General features: G+C 39.9%; 1 protein-coding gene across 2 annotated transcripts; it reads right to left on the reverse strand.

Annotated features, from left to right (window-relative positions):
• Window positions 1–310: 310 nt before the first annotated feature.
• On the reverse strand, window positions 311–12,760 carry LOC102105314 (cytochrome P450 2J4-like). 2 transcript variants are annotated; one of them, XM_014254298.2, is made up of 9 exons: window positions 12,590–12,760; window positions 11,451–11,613; window positions 10,372–10,521; window positions 8,442–8,602; window positions 5,828–6,004; window positions 3,562–3,703; window positions 1,596–1,783; window positions 1,284–1,425; window positions 311–643 (listed from the first exon to the last, which is right to left on the reverse strand). In XM_014254298.2, the coding sequence occupies exons 1-9, from the start codon at window positions 12,758–12,760 to the stop codon at window positions 465–467; spliced, it is 1,473 nt and encodes a 490-aa protein (XP_014109773.2). In that variant the 3' UTR covers window positions 311–464. The 2 variants fall into 2 exon arrangements, with proteins under 2 accessions (XP_014109773.2, XP_087917134.1); XM_088061008.1 differs by having other exon boundaries at window positions 3,562–3,727.
• Window positions 12,761–16,160: the final 3,400 nt, after the last annotated feature.

Here is a 16,160-nt window from a genome sequence, read left to right on the forward strand (position 1 = left end):
TGACCATCAACAAAATGTTGACTGAAATGTTGCTATTGATGATAGTGACATCAAGAGGCAGAATTTTCTAGGTAGGTTTCCCGATTTACTTTTGGAAACAGGATAATGAATGAATTCATAACCAGAGATAATAAATGAATTTTTGAAGTCTGGCAGTCAATTTTGTCATTTGCTCAGCAGTGTCACAAATTTATACCTGCCAGGCCAGACAGCAACTGCAAGATGCCTTTATGGCTGAGAATGATGGGGTCTTACAGATCAAAAGAATTTTTACCACAAAAAAAGATCACCTTCATTTTCAGGTAACAGGGTCTAAATAAAATTACCTACTGTAAACAAAAGGTGGCTTTTGAACTAGAAATTCAAATCCAATACAAAAAGCATTATATCGTCTCAAAAGATAAATTCAGGAAAATAAGAAAGATGTTTCATAGATGGTCTGTGACACCCTGCATGTGTCCAACCTAGCGTGGAATGGCACAAACCCTGTAGGGGTGAGGCTGCAGAGTGCCCCCCAGAAGGGGCTCAGTGTTGATCTCTGTCACTCCCTCAGGGAGCCGGAAGGTGAACGCCTGCAGCAGGCTGGCAAAAAAAATGAAGAGTTCGGACCTCGCTAAGTGCTCCCCCAAACACACCCGGTGCCCTGCAGAGGGAAGAGGGGAAGGACAGTGAGTAAATAAACCTGACCCCAACAGCAACTGTGTTCATCCTCACACAGTGCAAAGTCCAGAATTTCTGTAGGACTTAATGCAATCAATGACAAAAAAGCTTCATGTACTTCTTCCTTCAAAGAATTTTATCTGCAGCTGTAGATAACTGTGTAACCCCTCTGCTCCCTTCAATTTCCTCAAAAGACTCATTGTCATTTGACTGACAACTTTAAAGGAATTCATTCCATCATGGTAAATGAAGAATAAGGACCTGCTTTTCCTGGGAGATGTGTTCTAGTGTTGAATGCATAAAGAATCTAGAGGACTACTTGAAAGTGCTTTCCATACATATGTCTGGTATGAAATGAGGCCCTGAAATCAATAGCCACAATCATTAGCAGAGAATTTCCTTCCAAAAATAGGGCAAGTTAGATATATATGTTTGTCAGGACACCTCTGATTTTCCATGTTATTGTTTGTCCAGTAGAACATATATTACTGAAAACAATCATGTTGATTATAGCATGGCTTCCAACAAAAAGTTTAGAATAGACAACCAATATGTTTTTAATAGATATCTTCATTCTACAGTCCCAATCCAAACTGTTGATGTTTGTGCTGTAGCCCACTTACCTATTGAGAATGGTAAAAAGGCTTCTTGGGCAACAAAGTTTCCGTCCTTGTCCAAGAAGTGACCAGGGTTGAACTGTCGAGGTGTTTCCCACTGCTCTGGGTCATACAAAGATGAAGCAATATTTGGAAGAACTATGGTGCCCTGAAAAGAGAAGAACTTACATTCTATTCCTTGTTCACATTCAGCCCATGACCCAAAGGCATCCAGCCCCACTTCTGTTGAGGAGAATACCCTGGCACAAACAGATTTTAGCCCACACCATGCTCTACTGATGCAGGAAGTCTGTAGCAACTGAGAAACAGTGTCTGTACCTTTTTGAGGGGAAAGCCAAGCAAGGTTGTGTTCCTCACACACACCCTGGGCATGCCAACTGAGATAATGTTGCTGAAGCGTTGGATCTCATGAATCACAGCGTTTGTGTATGGCAGCTCTCTCCGATCCTCGTAACAGATTAACTTGGAGGGACCCAGAACAGCATCCAGCTCCTTCTGCACTTTCTCTGTGGAAAACATTCACTGCTTCAGGCGGAAAAACATATCAAGTATTTTCACTAATTTCATTTTCAAAGACATTTCCAACTTAGAGCTATGAGAACAACACCACAATTAATATAGAAAAGTAAGTAACATTTAATGAAGAAAATTAAAGTAGCAGGATGTTCCAACAGCTTAAACATATGAAAACTCTGCTTCTGGGTCTGCAGTTATTTGATCGTAGATTAAGAAAAAACATTTGTTGCTCAAAAATGTAAAACAAAGTGTTATCTTACTACCACAAATCCAAGAGATAACAGATTTATTTTTGGGTTTTCTTTTGCCTAGGTGCCTCAAACACCTGCAGCCAGTTGGAACATTAAGCTCACAGCTCTCTGAAATTTATGCCAGGTGAGTCTGAGCCTTAAAAGTCTAATTCCTGTTAAAAGGACATGGTTCTTACACAGGGCATCTGTTAAGTGAAGCAATGCCAACTAGAACAAGGTCCAAATACCATTTAAAAATTGGATCTACTGCTTGGCATCTGCCTTTTAATCAAGAATAGTATGTTTTAAATTACTTATTGCATGGGAGTCTTGGGGGCATTAACAAAAATATAACCTTTAATTTATAAACATCAAGAGAGGCAGTACACACCTAAATAAAAAACCTTAGATTTTTAATAAATGATCCTGGTCTTTTTCCCAGGCCTTTTGGAACAATAGAAAGACACAGGGAAGCCCATTCTGCATTGATTAGTCTGTGCCCATTCACATCAAGCCTGTCTGTGACTGCCAGCAGTCCTTGATTAAACTGACAACAGAGATTTAAGCACCTTATAGAATTTAAAATGCATATTCAGAAATATTTTTAAGTAAACTTCCTTCTATGAAGTAGTATCTTGCAGAGGCACATGATTACTTGAGAATCCATGTAGTTTGAAGTAATCAGTCACTGCATAATATAAACACACATTTCTCTTCCCTATTCAGTGATGAGGCAGAGAGCCAAACTTCTCCTTACGGTACAGAGTGGAACACTGTCACTGGATGTCAACACAGAAAAAGTATGAATGGGTTCAAAAGAAGCCACCAGTTAAGTAAATGAGGACAGACAGACTGGTGTCAGCTCGTTCTGAGAGCCCTGATGCAATGTATTACTCAAGAAGCCCAGGAAAAATCACTCTGCACATACCCTGCTTTCCCAAATATGTGCAAGGTATTATATTTAGCTAAATAAAATTATACAGGTGAGTCAGTGCTTTCATAAACTTAATTAGAGTAAGAGATAACAAAACATGTGATTATTTGAGATTAAGCAGAATTTCTTGTCTGATACCTACAAATTGACCAAATTTTTCTTATCTTCATCTCTTTCATCCATTTAAAATCCTGTTCTTCTCTGGGTAGTTGCACATATTCTGCAACCTAACTGTGAGATTTCTCTTATCCAGCATAAGATATCCTTCTTCCTGTGGTTTTTATTCAGTGCTCTATGAAAGGGATTGGTGGTTATTTAAAAACCAGACTTAAAACCAAACTTCTTAAATGCACATAGATGTAACAGAGGAGCCATCTGTTTCCCCTCCTGACTAGAATAATTTCTGTTACAAGAAACTCAAATACAGAGTTAATTTAATCCCTGGATCTACTGATGCTGCCTAGGGCAGACCTACAAGTATGAAAAGATACCTGTGCCACTAGACCTATATCAGTATCTAGGAATAATCTCTGAGCCATGAAAATGTTTTGATTTGTTTTTTTCTGTTGCATGGGAGATATTTGTGATGGGCTTATCTATTCACCTTGGATGTCTGGATATGCCACCATGTAGAGCATGCCCCAGTTCAAAGTAGTGCTTGATGTCTCTGATCCACCCAAGAAAAGGTCATTTATAGAATAAACCATGTTGTCTTCATTGTATGTTGACCTGGGCTCATCTTTGGACTGCAAATGATAAGAAAAGTTAGAAAAAACAGAATAGGTTTCAATGTGATTTTATAACTGGTTCCAAGTTGCAGTGTCTTCTTATAGGACAATGCAGAAAGCCTGCTAAGGAATGTTAGACACCACAGATGGCTATCAACACGAAAATTAACATTTCACAAACAGACAATCAATGTTTATTCCACTCTTAATCATGAAGCTAAATCACATCTTCTTTAAAAAAAAAAAGGAAAAGGAAAAGGAAAAGGAAAAGGAAAAGGAAAAGGAAAAGGAAAAGGAAAAGGAAAAGGAAAAGGAAAAGGAAAAGGAAAAGGAAAAGGAAAAGGAAAAGGAAAAGGAAAAGGAAAAGGAAAAGGAAAAGGAAAAGGATTATGGCCTTAATGTGCAAATAGTGGTTAATTTAGAATGTTTCATAACAAAATCTTCCTCTGAAAATGTGTACCAGTGCATCATTCTTCATGTCTTAATTCAAAGTCCACACTCAGTTGTTCTACCAAGCAATACAGTGAACACTGGGCTGAGTAAAGTTCTTAACCTGTGGCATTCACATTTCTTCTACACAAGGGCACAATGATTCATGTTCAGCTGCTCTGGGGATTTACAGATTTCAATTAGGAATGTGAGGATGTGTATGTATACACTGAAATTATAAATAAACACGTTTATGGTTTGGGGGAATTAATTAATTGTCTATATTTAGAGAGGTTATGCTCAGGGGTGTTGAATCTTTCTCTTGCCAGTGGAGCAATTGAAAAGAAGGAGAGATGCTTCTCCCTGCTGTAATATCATCTAATCTTTTTTTTATTGCCCCTGTTCATCTATTACAGACAGTTCAATTTTTTTAATAAACAAACTTGGATGATTTCCACCCAGCAGAGTCCCAGAAGAGCTCATTGAAACAATTTCTGGTATACTGATGGTCAAGTCTCATAAATCCTAGAACAGCAATGAAAGGCTTTAGAAACAGTCAAATACTTTGGAAAGCCAGGTGTGTTACTGTGCTGATATTAAAAAATAATTAAAACAAGAGGATCCAAGGAGCTAGAAGCTATTTAGGCTGACATCCACATCGGACATAAGAATATAGCAGCTGATGTGGGAATTGATCAATAAATAATTATCAGGGAGAGGTAGGTGCGTGCTGCAGCCCAACAGGCTGTGGCTGCCTCTTGCTGCTGCTACCAGCACATGGCAGTGGTGAAGGGGACACTGGCTGTCCCTGCAGGACAGCACTGCCACCAGGAGCAGTCACTGCCTGCTTCCCCAGGGCCTCTGGCTCTCTGGGCCACCCTTGCCTTGCCACATCCAAGTAAGACCAGTCTCATCTTGCCACTTCCTCCTCTTTCTCATTTTTCTTCCTGTCACCAAGCAGAACAGGAAGAGGAAAATATCCTGCCACAGTGGAGGAGAGGAGAAAGTAAAAGTGATTTAAGTGAAGGTTAGAGTCACAGAGGGGAAGGGCAATTGACAGTCCAGGGGTCAGGGCTGGGATCCAGTACCCAAGAGCTTTGTACAAAGTGATCCTGGTATGGTCTACAAAAGGGAGAGATCTTGTGCACACCTCCTACAGCCCTATGGATTCACCACCTACCTCTACTACTCCTGCCTGACCAAAATGCCCTTATTTGTCCCAGTTCCTTTGTCTGCTTGACACTTCGCTGACTCTGACACTCCTCTTTTCCAGTCTTGTCTGAAACACTGCTGACTCCTAGGTTATTTCTCCATAAAATGTACTCAAAATCCAGCTGTCCTCTTGCAAATTCTCTTGGCAAACCTTTACCAGCAAAATATTGTAACCAAACCATCCCACTCTCTTCCAAAGGTCTTCCCAGGTCTCTTGTTCATTTAGTAATTCATGATTCTTTCCTGGAGACTTTCAATCATTTTGCAATTTGAGCCAATGAAAAAAAAAATAGTGTATTAACCTGTCCTTTAATGAAAGGATTGCAAGGTGCTGTGGCACTTCAGAGATCAGAAAGGATTTAGGAAGATCCTGGTTATTGGATTCACATTATGATGTCTAGAAAGACAAGAGATTGTGATGATTCAGATTGGTTGTGAAGATTTAATGGTTCATGTTGACCTTTTCCCCTATGACTGTATGACTGGGCAGAAAAAACTTACTTTTTCAATGTGGTCCAGGTAGTAGTCAATGAAATCCTGCGGTTCCTCTGGTGTCCCACGCTCTGTGTGCATTTGGATCTCTCTCCGTGTGAAGTTGCTCAGGATATCATAACAAGCCAACGCCTTCTTATGAGGCCCAGGGAGACGGCTCATCAGCCAGGGGAAGATTTCATAGAGCTGTGGGAGTGACACACAAGAGGTCCTGCAAAGTCTCTATCACAAGAAAACACACTAGGAAGGCCTGCTACAAAGAAAGGTAACATTCATGTTAGCTTGGAATTAGGGTCTCACTAGTAAAATATGCTGACAAAGACTGCGCTTGGGCTTTCAGGCTGTGAGAAGTAAACCATATCATTTCTAGTTTTGATGGTGAGACTCAGAGTTCCACAGGCTTTCAGCTGAATTACAAGTCAAATTAGAATTACTATAACTAGAATGAATGGTATTCATCCATGCAGTTATTCATAGCTTCAATTGCTATTTACTGCATTCAGGCATTTCAAAAGTGAGCTCCTGCCCTCCAGTGGAGAACACCGGGAAGAGAGAAAGTTGGAAACTCCTCACCAGGATGCTGCCAAAGCAAGCTTGGCTCCCAGTAGCTGCTTTACAGGCTGGGTAACCCTCAAATTACTCTGTATCAATCGACCTCTCAAGGCTCCTCCATGAAATTACAAATATCTGAAACCCAGAAAAGCTAAGGAACAGCTACCCTTTGTTTTGAGTACTTCTCTCTAGAAAGAAAGACAGGGTTAGCTGACATGACCAGATTATTTTTTCCTTCTGTTTTACCATTTGGGAAAATCTGGCCTAAGAAATAGCTGATTTCAACCTATTCTGATAGCTAGAAAGTTAATTTTGGTTTCCAGCCTACATTTATGCCTGGGTAATCTGTATATTCTTGTATCTGTAAGGTACAATGTTCTCTTAATAGTTATTTTTCTGATCAAAATAGAATTCCATTGTTTATTTAACAGCAGACTTTTTATCCTTTCTCAGCCTTAATTTTCCTGAGCTTTTCTTATACTCTCTTAATCACATTTTAAAAAGCACATTTAGCTGTTCACTGGAGTGTGGTTGAAATAGACAGACTATACTTGTGTCTTCTTGGGAAATCAGCTCTTATTGTCAGACATACAGCTATCAATTAATGATTGCCTTATCACAAAAAAAATAAAAATAAAAAAAAGTACTAGTCCAGTCCTTGGTAAATTCACTTAGAACTTCATAACCTTTTTGTTTAGTTCCATCTCTGGTATTTTTTACTTGCAAAATGTGTTCAGAAACCTTAGACAACTGTGGTCTGACTAATCACATAAAGTTGCCCAGATTAGAGGCATTCCTACTCCCAAATGTCTGCTCTCTCCAGCCATTATGGCACTCTACCTGTAAGTGGAATTTAGCTCTTAGTGTTCAAGACAGGAGCTGTGTCCATCCACCTTCCTGGGTACCTGCCAAAACTCCTCCTCCATTTATGAAGAGGCCCAATCCACAGTGTCTCCCTGTTCAGTGCCTGACAGCATGAGATCCAGATAAGAAATTGGGATGTGGATGCAGCAATATCCACTTTTTTTTGCATAATACTCTGTACTTGTTGCATCTGGGAGGTGGGGAGATGGTGGCCATCCCTTTGGAATGGTTTGAACCCCTGTTCTTATTTCCCCAACAGTATCTTATTCACTGGACTAAATCAAATCAAAATCAGGATAGGAAGCAGAGAAGAAAAGGAGCTATGTTCTCTGTCCTAAAAGCAGGTGTCACCTGCCACCACTATACCCAGCTTTCAGGACAAAAGCTAAACTAAGCAAAAGGGAACCTGACCATAACTCAGTGAGAAGAATGTTTCATGGGATGTGGGAAGACATCTGTACTCCAGGAATTGCTTATGTATTCTATATTAAAAAGTTACTCATAAGATGTATGGGACAACTTCAGCAGTGGAACCAGAACTCTCAGGAAATTTTTAATTATTCTTGTGTAAATTTGGTCTCTAGTGTCAGATGGAACATTGACTCTTAGACTGTTTAATTGAAAAGCTTGCAGTTGTATTTGCTGTCTTAGCATTTCTTGCCTTTTGCTGCCTGTGCCTGGAGCTGCTCCTCATTCAGGGTAAAGAAGTGGAATTTCTCTGGGAAGTCTTCAAGTCTGTGTCTTACAGAAGAAATGGAGGTAAGTAGCCACAGGCAAAATACTTTGGTATTTGACTCATTCCTCTCCCTGTTGACTATACATAAAACAGTATCTAAATTTGGTACATGAGGTTGCACTTTCAGACCTAACATTTAATATTTAGGAACCATGATGTCCAAGGCAGGAACCTGTGGTGCACAGGGGCTGAGAAACCAAGTGACAACCATGACCCAGGAGCAGTCCATTAACCTGTGCCTTATTGCAAAGATTTAGGGGCAGCCTACCACAGTGCCCAAACACAGGAGAATGAACACAAATGCCTGAGGCTGGCATGCGGAGCTTCACCATCACACTTAGAGAGCTCACTGCCCAGTAAAACTGCATGGGGCATCACTCACCCATCCTAAAACTTTTGCCTGATAGCTCTTGAATCTGCATTTCTCACTCTCTGTCTTATTCAGAAAAATACAACAGATTATTCACTTACATGATGAATAAAGCTGCCCCCAAACTTGAAGACATGTTCTGTAGCTTTAATCAGTTCATGAAAGGTCTCATCCTCTCTGGAGAAACGATGCCCAAACACGACAGCACAAATGACATTTGAGACAGAATGGACAAGAGGGAAAGAAGGATCCACGGGTCTCCCTGCAACCATAATAATAAATATCACTGTTAATATCCCATGCTGTAGTGAAATGTGAGAATTCTCTAAGTTACCCGCAGAACTTTAAAGAAGGCATTGCATTTCACAGAGAAGCAGTAATATTTTTGCAGACCTGTAGTATCAGACTGATTCATTGCAATCCCAGGAATGTGTGGCACCTTAAATGTAGAGGTAAGGGGGAAAAAAACTGATGTAAATTTGCTTTCTGGCAAAATCAAAATATGTCTCAAGCATGGGAATGACTGAGAACACTATGGACAAAGGGAACCTGAGGGTAGAAGAGCAATAAGAGGGTCAGCTTTATTGATCAAGGACACAGAGGCATGCAAGGCTACTGTGTTTTGTCTGACCCTGCTAGAGATGTACAACCTCCAGTAAGATAAAATGTTGTAAACCCCTTTCAACCAGTTGTGTCAACAGTATAATAACTAATTTTAAAGCAGTTATTTGAAACCTAATCTCAAGAAAACTATTTTGTGACTATGGAATATATGACCATAAAACTCTATTTGTGTATGTATTGATGCAACTGCCCAACAGCCAAGGCACAATTCTGATTAGCAACTTACTGTTCTGGGTTTTTTTTCCTTGCACACATGGCCACATCCCAATCTCTCCTAGCTCTTATACCATGGGATTTGGCTCAATCTAATTATTTTTAATTGATACAACACTAGCCACAGCATGTCCTGACTTATTGTGCCTTTGCATAATGATCAGTATTGGGAAATCCAACTCACGTGATCCTAACTGGGTTGATCAAGATAGAGTCTTGTAAGGAAGACAAGATTCCAGTCAGTGCTTTACAGAGTGTGTGCAAATGGCATTACAAGGCTTAATTCATCAGCACTGATTTTGTCTCTTTGTGTACCAGTACAGAAGAGCAAAAAATGTGCCCTTGAGGCAAAACCCAACATCATTCTGGGCTGCATTCAGAAATTAATTGCTGTCAGGCCAAGGGAGGTGATCATTCCCCTCTGATCAGCACTGGCAAGACCCAGCTGAAGTGCTGGGTCCAGCTCTGGACTCCCCAGCATGAGAGACGTCAGCATATTAGAACAAGTTGAGCAAAGAACACAAGCATGATTGAGGAATTGAAGCATCTGGCATAAGAGAGGCTGAGAGAGATGGATTATTTAGTCTGGAGATGACTTAGGGAGATATCTAAATATGTATAAATGCATGGTGGAGGGATAAAAAGAACATAGAACTAGACTTTTCTCAGTGGTATCAAGTGGGCCAACAGGAAAAATATGTAAATACATAAAATTCTGCAGAAACACAAGTAATGTTTTTACTATAGCACTCACTGAACAGTGGAACTGGTTGCCCAGAGAGGTGGTGAAGTCTCCATTGCTGCAGATATTTACAGTTCAGCCCTAAGAAACCTGCTCAGATTGACCCTGCTTTGAGTAGGGGTTAGACTAGACTATCTTCAGAGATACCTTTCCACTTAGGTTCTATAATGTAATATATAGAACTTAGGATCTATAATGTAAATAATAATAAATAATCTTCAGTTTTTCTTCTCAATTTTAGTAGCTTTGTAAATAATTTTGAGCAAGAATAATCTCCTTAAAAACACAAAAGTGAATGGGAGCTTTGCATTTTCGGTCCATTCCACACAGTGTAGGACCCTGCACACTCTCTTGTGGAACAAAAGCTGCCCTTATTTTCAGGAGAGAGAAGCTCATATACTAAAGATATCAGACTAATGGCAAAAATGTATTGCTATTTTTTGCAGAAATACCTTTCATACTTGCAAAGAAGTCTACCAGGTAGTGGGCTTCTTCCTGAACTCGGTGCTCCAGACCTCTCTTCCCCAGACCAAGGTTGCGTAAAGTCCTCAGAGCAAACCTTCTCTGCTGCTTCCAGGTGTGACCGGTTGCCAACATAATTCCTACATCCATTAAAGGAAGAGCTCTTTATCATGCTAATATTGATCATAGACAAAGACTACATTAAAGGATTTACTAAGCCACAGAATATAATTAAATTGTTGCATTGCCTGTGAACACAAAGGTACCAAGGAAGAGCTGTGACCTGTAATCATGTTGGCAGGCTGAAATGCGCAAACTCAGCTGGGTAATAAGATGACTTGCAGGATTAAGTTTGATCCCAGGAAATCTCAGGATATCTCAGCTGCTTTTCTAGATCTTCTTTGCAGAGCTTGTCTCACACTCTCTGTAATGCCTGAAGCTCACCTGAATCAGGGTAATGATTCTCATGAAAGGATAAGGAGAAAGAGTTCTGATTGTCCTCAGTCAGGGAGAAAAGTTCCTGTCTGCAGGGTACAAATGTTCAGTATTTAGGCTTTGTGACAGGCTTTGGGAATTTCTAGTGTGGTTGGTGGTATGAAACCTACAACAAGGTTGAAGAAGAAGCACACTGAATTTATAGGTGCAGCTGTGCCAGCAGGAAAATATTCACAAAAGGAAGAGAATGAGAAGATCCCACCATCAAAGTCACTCTTCCATGGAAAGTATCATAGTGGGAGGCAGCTTATCCAGGACAAGGAACTGGGCTGTTTCCTGCTTTTCCTCCATTTCTCTGTGCCACAACTTATCATTGCCTCATCCCATCACCTCTGAATCTGCCCCAGTATTCCATAGAAGATATTATGAATCCTTCTCCTCCTGTTAGTATTTTCCTCCTGCTACTGTCCAAAAGCTCTTTCACCTCTCTGTACCTTGCAGTTCACCTGGCAGCCATTCCTCACAGAGAAACCCTTCCTCTGTGCTACCTCTGAACGTGGTCACAAGCTACAAAAGGTACTGCAATTTGTCAAGATGACATTTCTGTGCACTATTTATGCCAGGAAAATCTCACCTTTTCCTTTGGCCATTGCTCTGAAGAAAGGTGACACCAGCCTCCCGGAAACATCTTCAGGGTGTGTGGTCATGCCATCCTTCACTGCTTGAAATCCATTCAGTATCACCACTGGGGCCCATCCAAACCATAAGGTGAATATGTTGCCATGAATTTTTGCCAGCTAGCAATGGGAGAGAAGCCAGGAAAGCACAGATAAAATCCCACACACTGCAAACAGAGGATGAACCTGTTTTTGCACGGATTACAGGACCAGCCCTAAGGTGGAGTGGTGTTCTTCGTCTTTCCCACCAGACTACAATTATCACTGAGAAATCATAAATGTCTTTTCCAACATTCACTGTTGGAAACACCTGCATATTCCCACTTTTCATAGCCACATGCCTATGTCAAGAAACATTATGTACCTTTTATTACTGTATATAAGCCAAGGCTCAGTTCACAATCATCCATGGGATAAAGGGCATTTTCTATTTAGCAATTTATTTCAGGAGGGTCTCTATCTTTTGCACAAGTACAGTAACACAAAAGAACACAGAACTGTCAGAGGAGTAATTAGCTTAGAGACTGGACTTTCTTCTTTCCTCCCATCTGTTTTTGATCCTGTCAATACAAACAATCTCATACACACAGAGTACAGGGAAGTATCTTTTCATTGCTCGAGCTAGAGAAAGCTACAAACCCATGCTATGAAAATAATTTTTTATAATATTTTTTTCCTTAATTCCAAATCTGACATATCATCCCCAAATATACTTAATCCTAAATTATATCAATTTTCACATGAATTCATCAAATTTAGTGCCAAGGGATGATAGAAAGATATCAAGTTTCACACTAATTTCAGTGAAAATCAGTGTTAAAGGGGATAGGTTTAAACACCAGAATGATCTTCACACATTCAGAAATTCCAATACTAGGTTTCTTAGCATTAGGCAAACTACTTTACACTGCAATATCTTTTTCTTATTTTGTGAACCAAACCAAGTGTGACATCACAGTGGCCAGTTAACAGCTACAGCTACTTTACAGTTTCTACCAATGCAGTTTGGGCCAGGATGTTTTCACATAGCAAACAACATGAGAAACAAGAAATCACAAAGACTTTTGAACAATTAGGAGGATCTGAAAATAAGTACCTTCATGAGGAGATCACGATTAAACTGAAAGTTCAGCTGTATCAGCGTCCCAAGGACTGGGAGAGGGACTGGTCCAGGAGGAAACCATCTCCGCGCTCGCTGCAACTTAAAAAACTGCGTAATTAGGAGAAATACAGCCACTGCTACAAGAGTTTGACTTATGGTCAACATTTTAGCATCTGCCTTTACCAGCTTGCCTTTATTCAAAATTGTCTATTGAAGCTATTAAGGCTGGTTGCTAAACCAGTTTTTTCATAAGAGCTTGAATTCACTTAATAAGTATTCCCCACCTCTAACCCTCCCTCTTTATTATCAACCACTCCCTTTTTGTTCCACTTATTACATTCTCATGCTTCAGCATATTAATAGATGCACACCCTTCTACTTCTCATCCAGATTATACTTACTCAGTATGGATCACAGGATTTGTAGGAATAGTATCTTAAAAGACTGGGCCAAGATTTTCCAGGCAATGCAGGTGCATGCTAATTCTCCATCTAGTTTTTCTGGGACAATTTTGAATGGTATGTGTTCCTACAAATACTCCAGGAATGCTTTTAGAAAAGCAATAGCCATACATACAAATAAGCAGGCAAATGTAAGTGGATATTAAATCTTGAAGTTTTTAAATTGGTTTGTATATATTCCATGTACATGTTATATCTAGTAATGGCGAGGCTGATAGAAGTTAAAAGCCCACATTTATCTTAAGATACATATACAACTATCTAATGCTTAATACAAAAAGCAAAATTTGTTACACTTTTGAATGTAATTGAAAATATAACTGGATTGATGTATGACCTCACTTTTTTACCTAACCTATTAGCACTAGGTAAACGCACAGAGGATTTTGTCTTCTTCGGCACTTCAATCTTGACATAAAGTGGATACCCTATATAATTTGAGAAATATCAGAAAGTATTGTGAGATAAATAATGCATATTAATAGAGAAAGTACATTTAGTATTAAATAAACAGATTTAAAAGAAAAAAAAAAACATTAGAAACATGGGAAAAAAACTAGTAGGGATCTTGAGCTACTACCAGAAAAAAGGGCCCTGGCAAGAACTAGTCATGACACGAGTTTGGAACCTTGGTAACTTGTAAACAGAGTCTGTAGCCAAGGCTCTTTGCCGAGCCTCAACACAGGCAGGAACCACAAACACAGCAGGGTGCTCACATGCTGCAATCAGAGCATGGAAACCTCACAAGAGGGGTTCTGGTCACCACATTACCATAACCACTGCAGTCCCACGTTACAGATCCTGACAGAAATGCTTCCCTGTCAGAACTGTCCATCCCTTGAGAGCAAAGCACTTGTAAAAGAAACATGTTTTCACTAATCTTCTGAAAAAGCTGCCAAGACTTGGGAACCAACTTGCTTCTTACAAGCTGACTTTGGGACAGAAACTATTTCCAGAGTTTGTGGCTCTGGAACACAGAAGACCCTGCAGGAGCAGCCTGGAGTCTGCCAGCACACAGTGTACAAACCTCCAGGTCAATTAGCCTTCAACCATGGCTCTGGATTACTGCTAATGCATAACTGATTAATGTGTACTGACCAAGGGATATTCGTAGGTTTCCACATAAGCTTTGTTTGTGTACACTAAAAAGGTGATTTTTCAAGACAATAATTTCTAATTTGTCTCTCTCTTTCAGCAGGGAAAGTAAAATTCTCTTTAAAAAGAAATTTGTTAAGTTTTGCCTTCTCTCCAGTTTAATCTCACAAACTCTGCTTCAAATTTCCCAATTTATCAGAAGTTTTAATTTGGAATCAATATAATGCACTCCCTTTTCTTTTAGATATTAGAAGATTTTCCATCTAAGTCATTTTTCATCAGGAAAAGTAATTTCTGTCCGCTGGAAATTGAGCCCCGGTGCCTTCACCCCACAAGGGCTGGAGTCTCACACCTTTAACCAGTGTTCAGCTGGAGCCAGCCTGGAATACAATTCTCTCACACTGGAAAAGGAAGATGACTGTGGGTTGGTTCAGAGAGGAGGCATGGGTTTTCTCTTACTTTATTTGATGGAAAATGTATTTATGAAATAGCCAAGGCTCCATTTTCTTAATAATTACTAAATGCAACCATCAGTAGCATTTCTTCAGCACTATCTTCCAGCTGCTCTTTAAAATTAGTGATTTTTAACTTGCTAAAGGTAAGCAACTGCTGCTTCCCCTCCCAAACCCGGATGGATACAAATGAATTATTCTCTTACCAGTGTGGAGCTACTGCCTGTGGGATGTTTGCAGGTCCAGCATGAGGAAACTTCATACCAACCACCTGCCAGGACATGCTGGACATGGGTAGAACCATCCCATAAAGGTAATCCTGCAGGGGAAGGGACTGCCAACCCAGGTTTGATCCTGTATGCACATCCCTGCCTGTTAGACCGGGGTGCTTTAAAACACCAGGTGGGCAGCTGTGATAATGATGTCAGTCCTGGAGATGGCACTGTCAGCTAATCAGTGTATAAAAATAATCCTTCCTGTGTTGGCATGCAGTATCCAATTTGTACCTCATACCAGAAGAATGTAACCCAATGCCATAAAAGAAAATCCCTTTTTAACTGCCAGTAAGCAGAGCAGCAGAAAACATCCATTTTAGCCAATTCCTTAGGCACCTGGCTCATAAAGGGCTTCCAGAACTCTTCAGTAAAGGCAAATATACTTTTGGTCATGGTGTGCTAAGTGAGGTCATCTAACTGTGATAAAGAATCCATTTTAAAAATGAAAGAAAAAATGAAGCTGAATAAACTTTTGGAGGATCTGGAGCAATCATCACAAGTAGACTACCTGGCATGAAGAAAAAGTTCCCACATTGCTCGAAAATAGTGGGCTCATAAAAAAGAATAAATTATCAACACTGTGCCTGCTCACTGTTGTCATTTGTCTTCCAGTCGTTGCTCCTTGCAAGGACATGAAAAGCTCTCCACAACTGCCTGATGAAGCCACTCTTCTATTTTCATCAGAAGGGTTGAAATGCTACCTGGTTTAGAGGATGAAACCCTGAACATTCTTCCCAAGTGACAATGATAGAGTTGTATACAACAGGCCTGCTCAACAGCAAACCATATCAGTCTAATGGAATGTTATCTCAGGTCATACTTTCTGCCTCTAGAAACCTTCCTCCAAGAGCTTCTTCTTCAACCACTGATACCACAAGACAGACTGGAAGACCTCTGAACCCATCTCCACAAATGCAACTGTGGCTTATGAGAAAGAATCTTTATTCATGAGACTTATAGACCACACTTCAAGATTCTGTAAAACCTCTTTCCAGTTGGTAATAAATAAGTCCCAACTGTAATTATTCCCTTAATGTCTTTATTTGTTACACCTCAGGAGAAGTTTATTTTCCAAAGGAGAAGAATATTTTCCAAACAGAAAAAAAAAGAACAAAATATGAACCCTTTATAATTATAGTGCTCAGGATGCAACAGTTTGTCAAGAATCTTTCAGGGTAGTGATTAAGCAAATGAAGAGGAAAGCAAAAATCTTAGGACATGAAAAAAGTAATTCACATACAGAAGCAGTTTTAGAGTAACTCCTCCCTGAATCTGCCATTTC

Source organism: Pseudopodoces humilis, chromosome 11, assembly GCF_049639895.1.
Source record: "Pseudopodoces humilis isolate 2021_Gansu_Grassland_sample_001 chromosome 11, ASM4963989v1, whole genome shotgun sequence".
NCBI lineage: Eukaryota > Metazoa > Chordata > Aves > Passeriformes > Paridae > Pseudopodoces > Pseudopodoces humilis.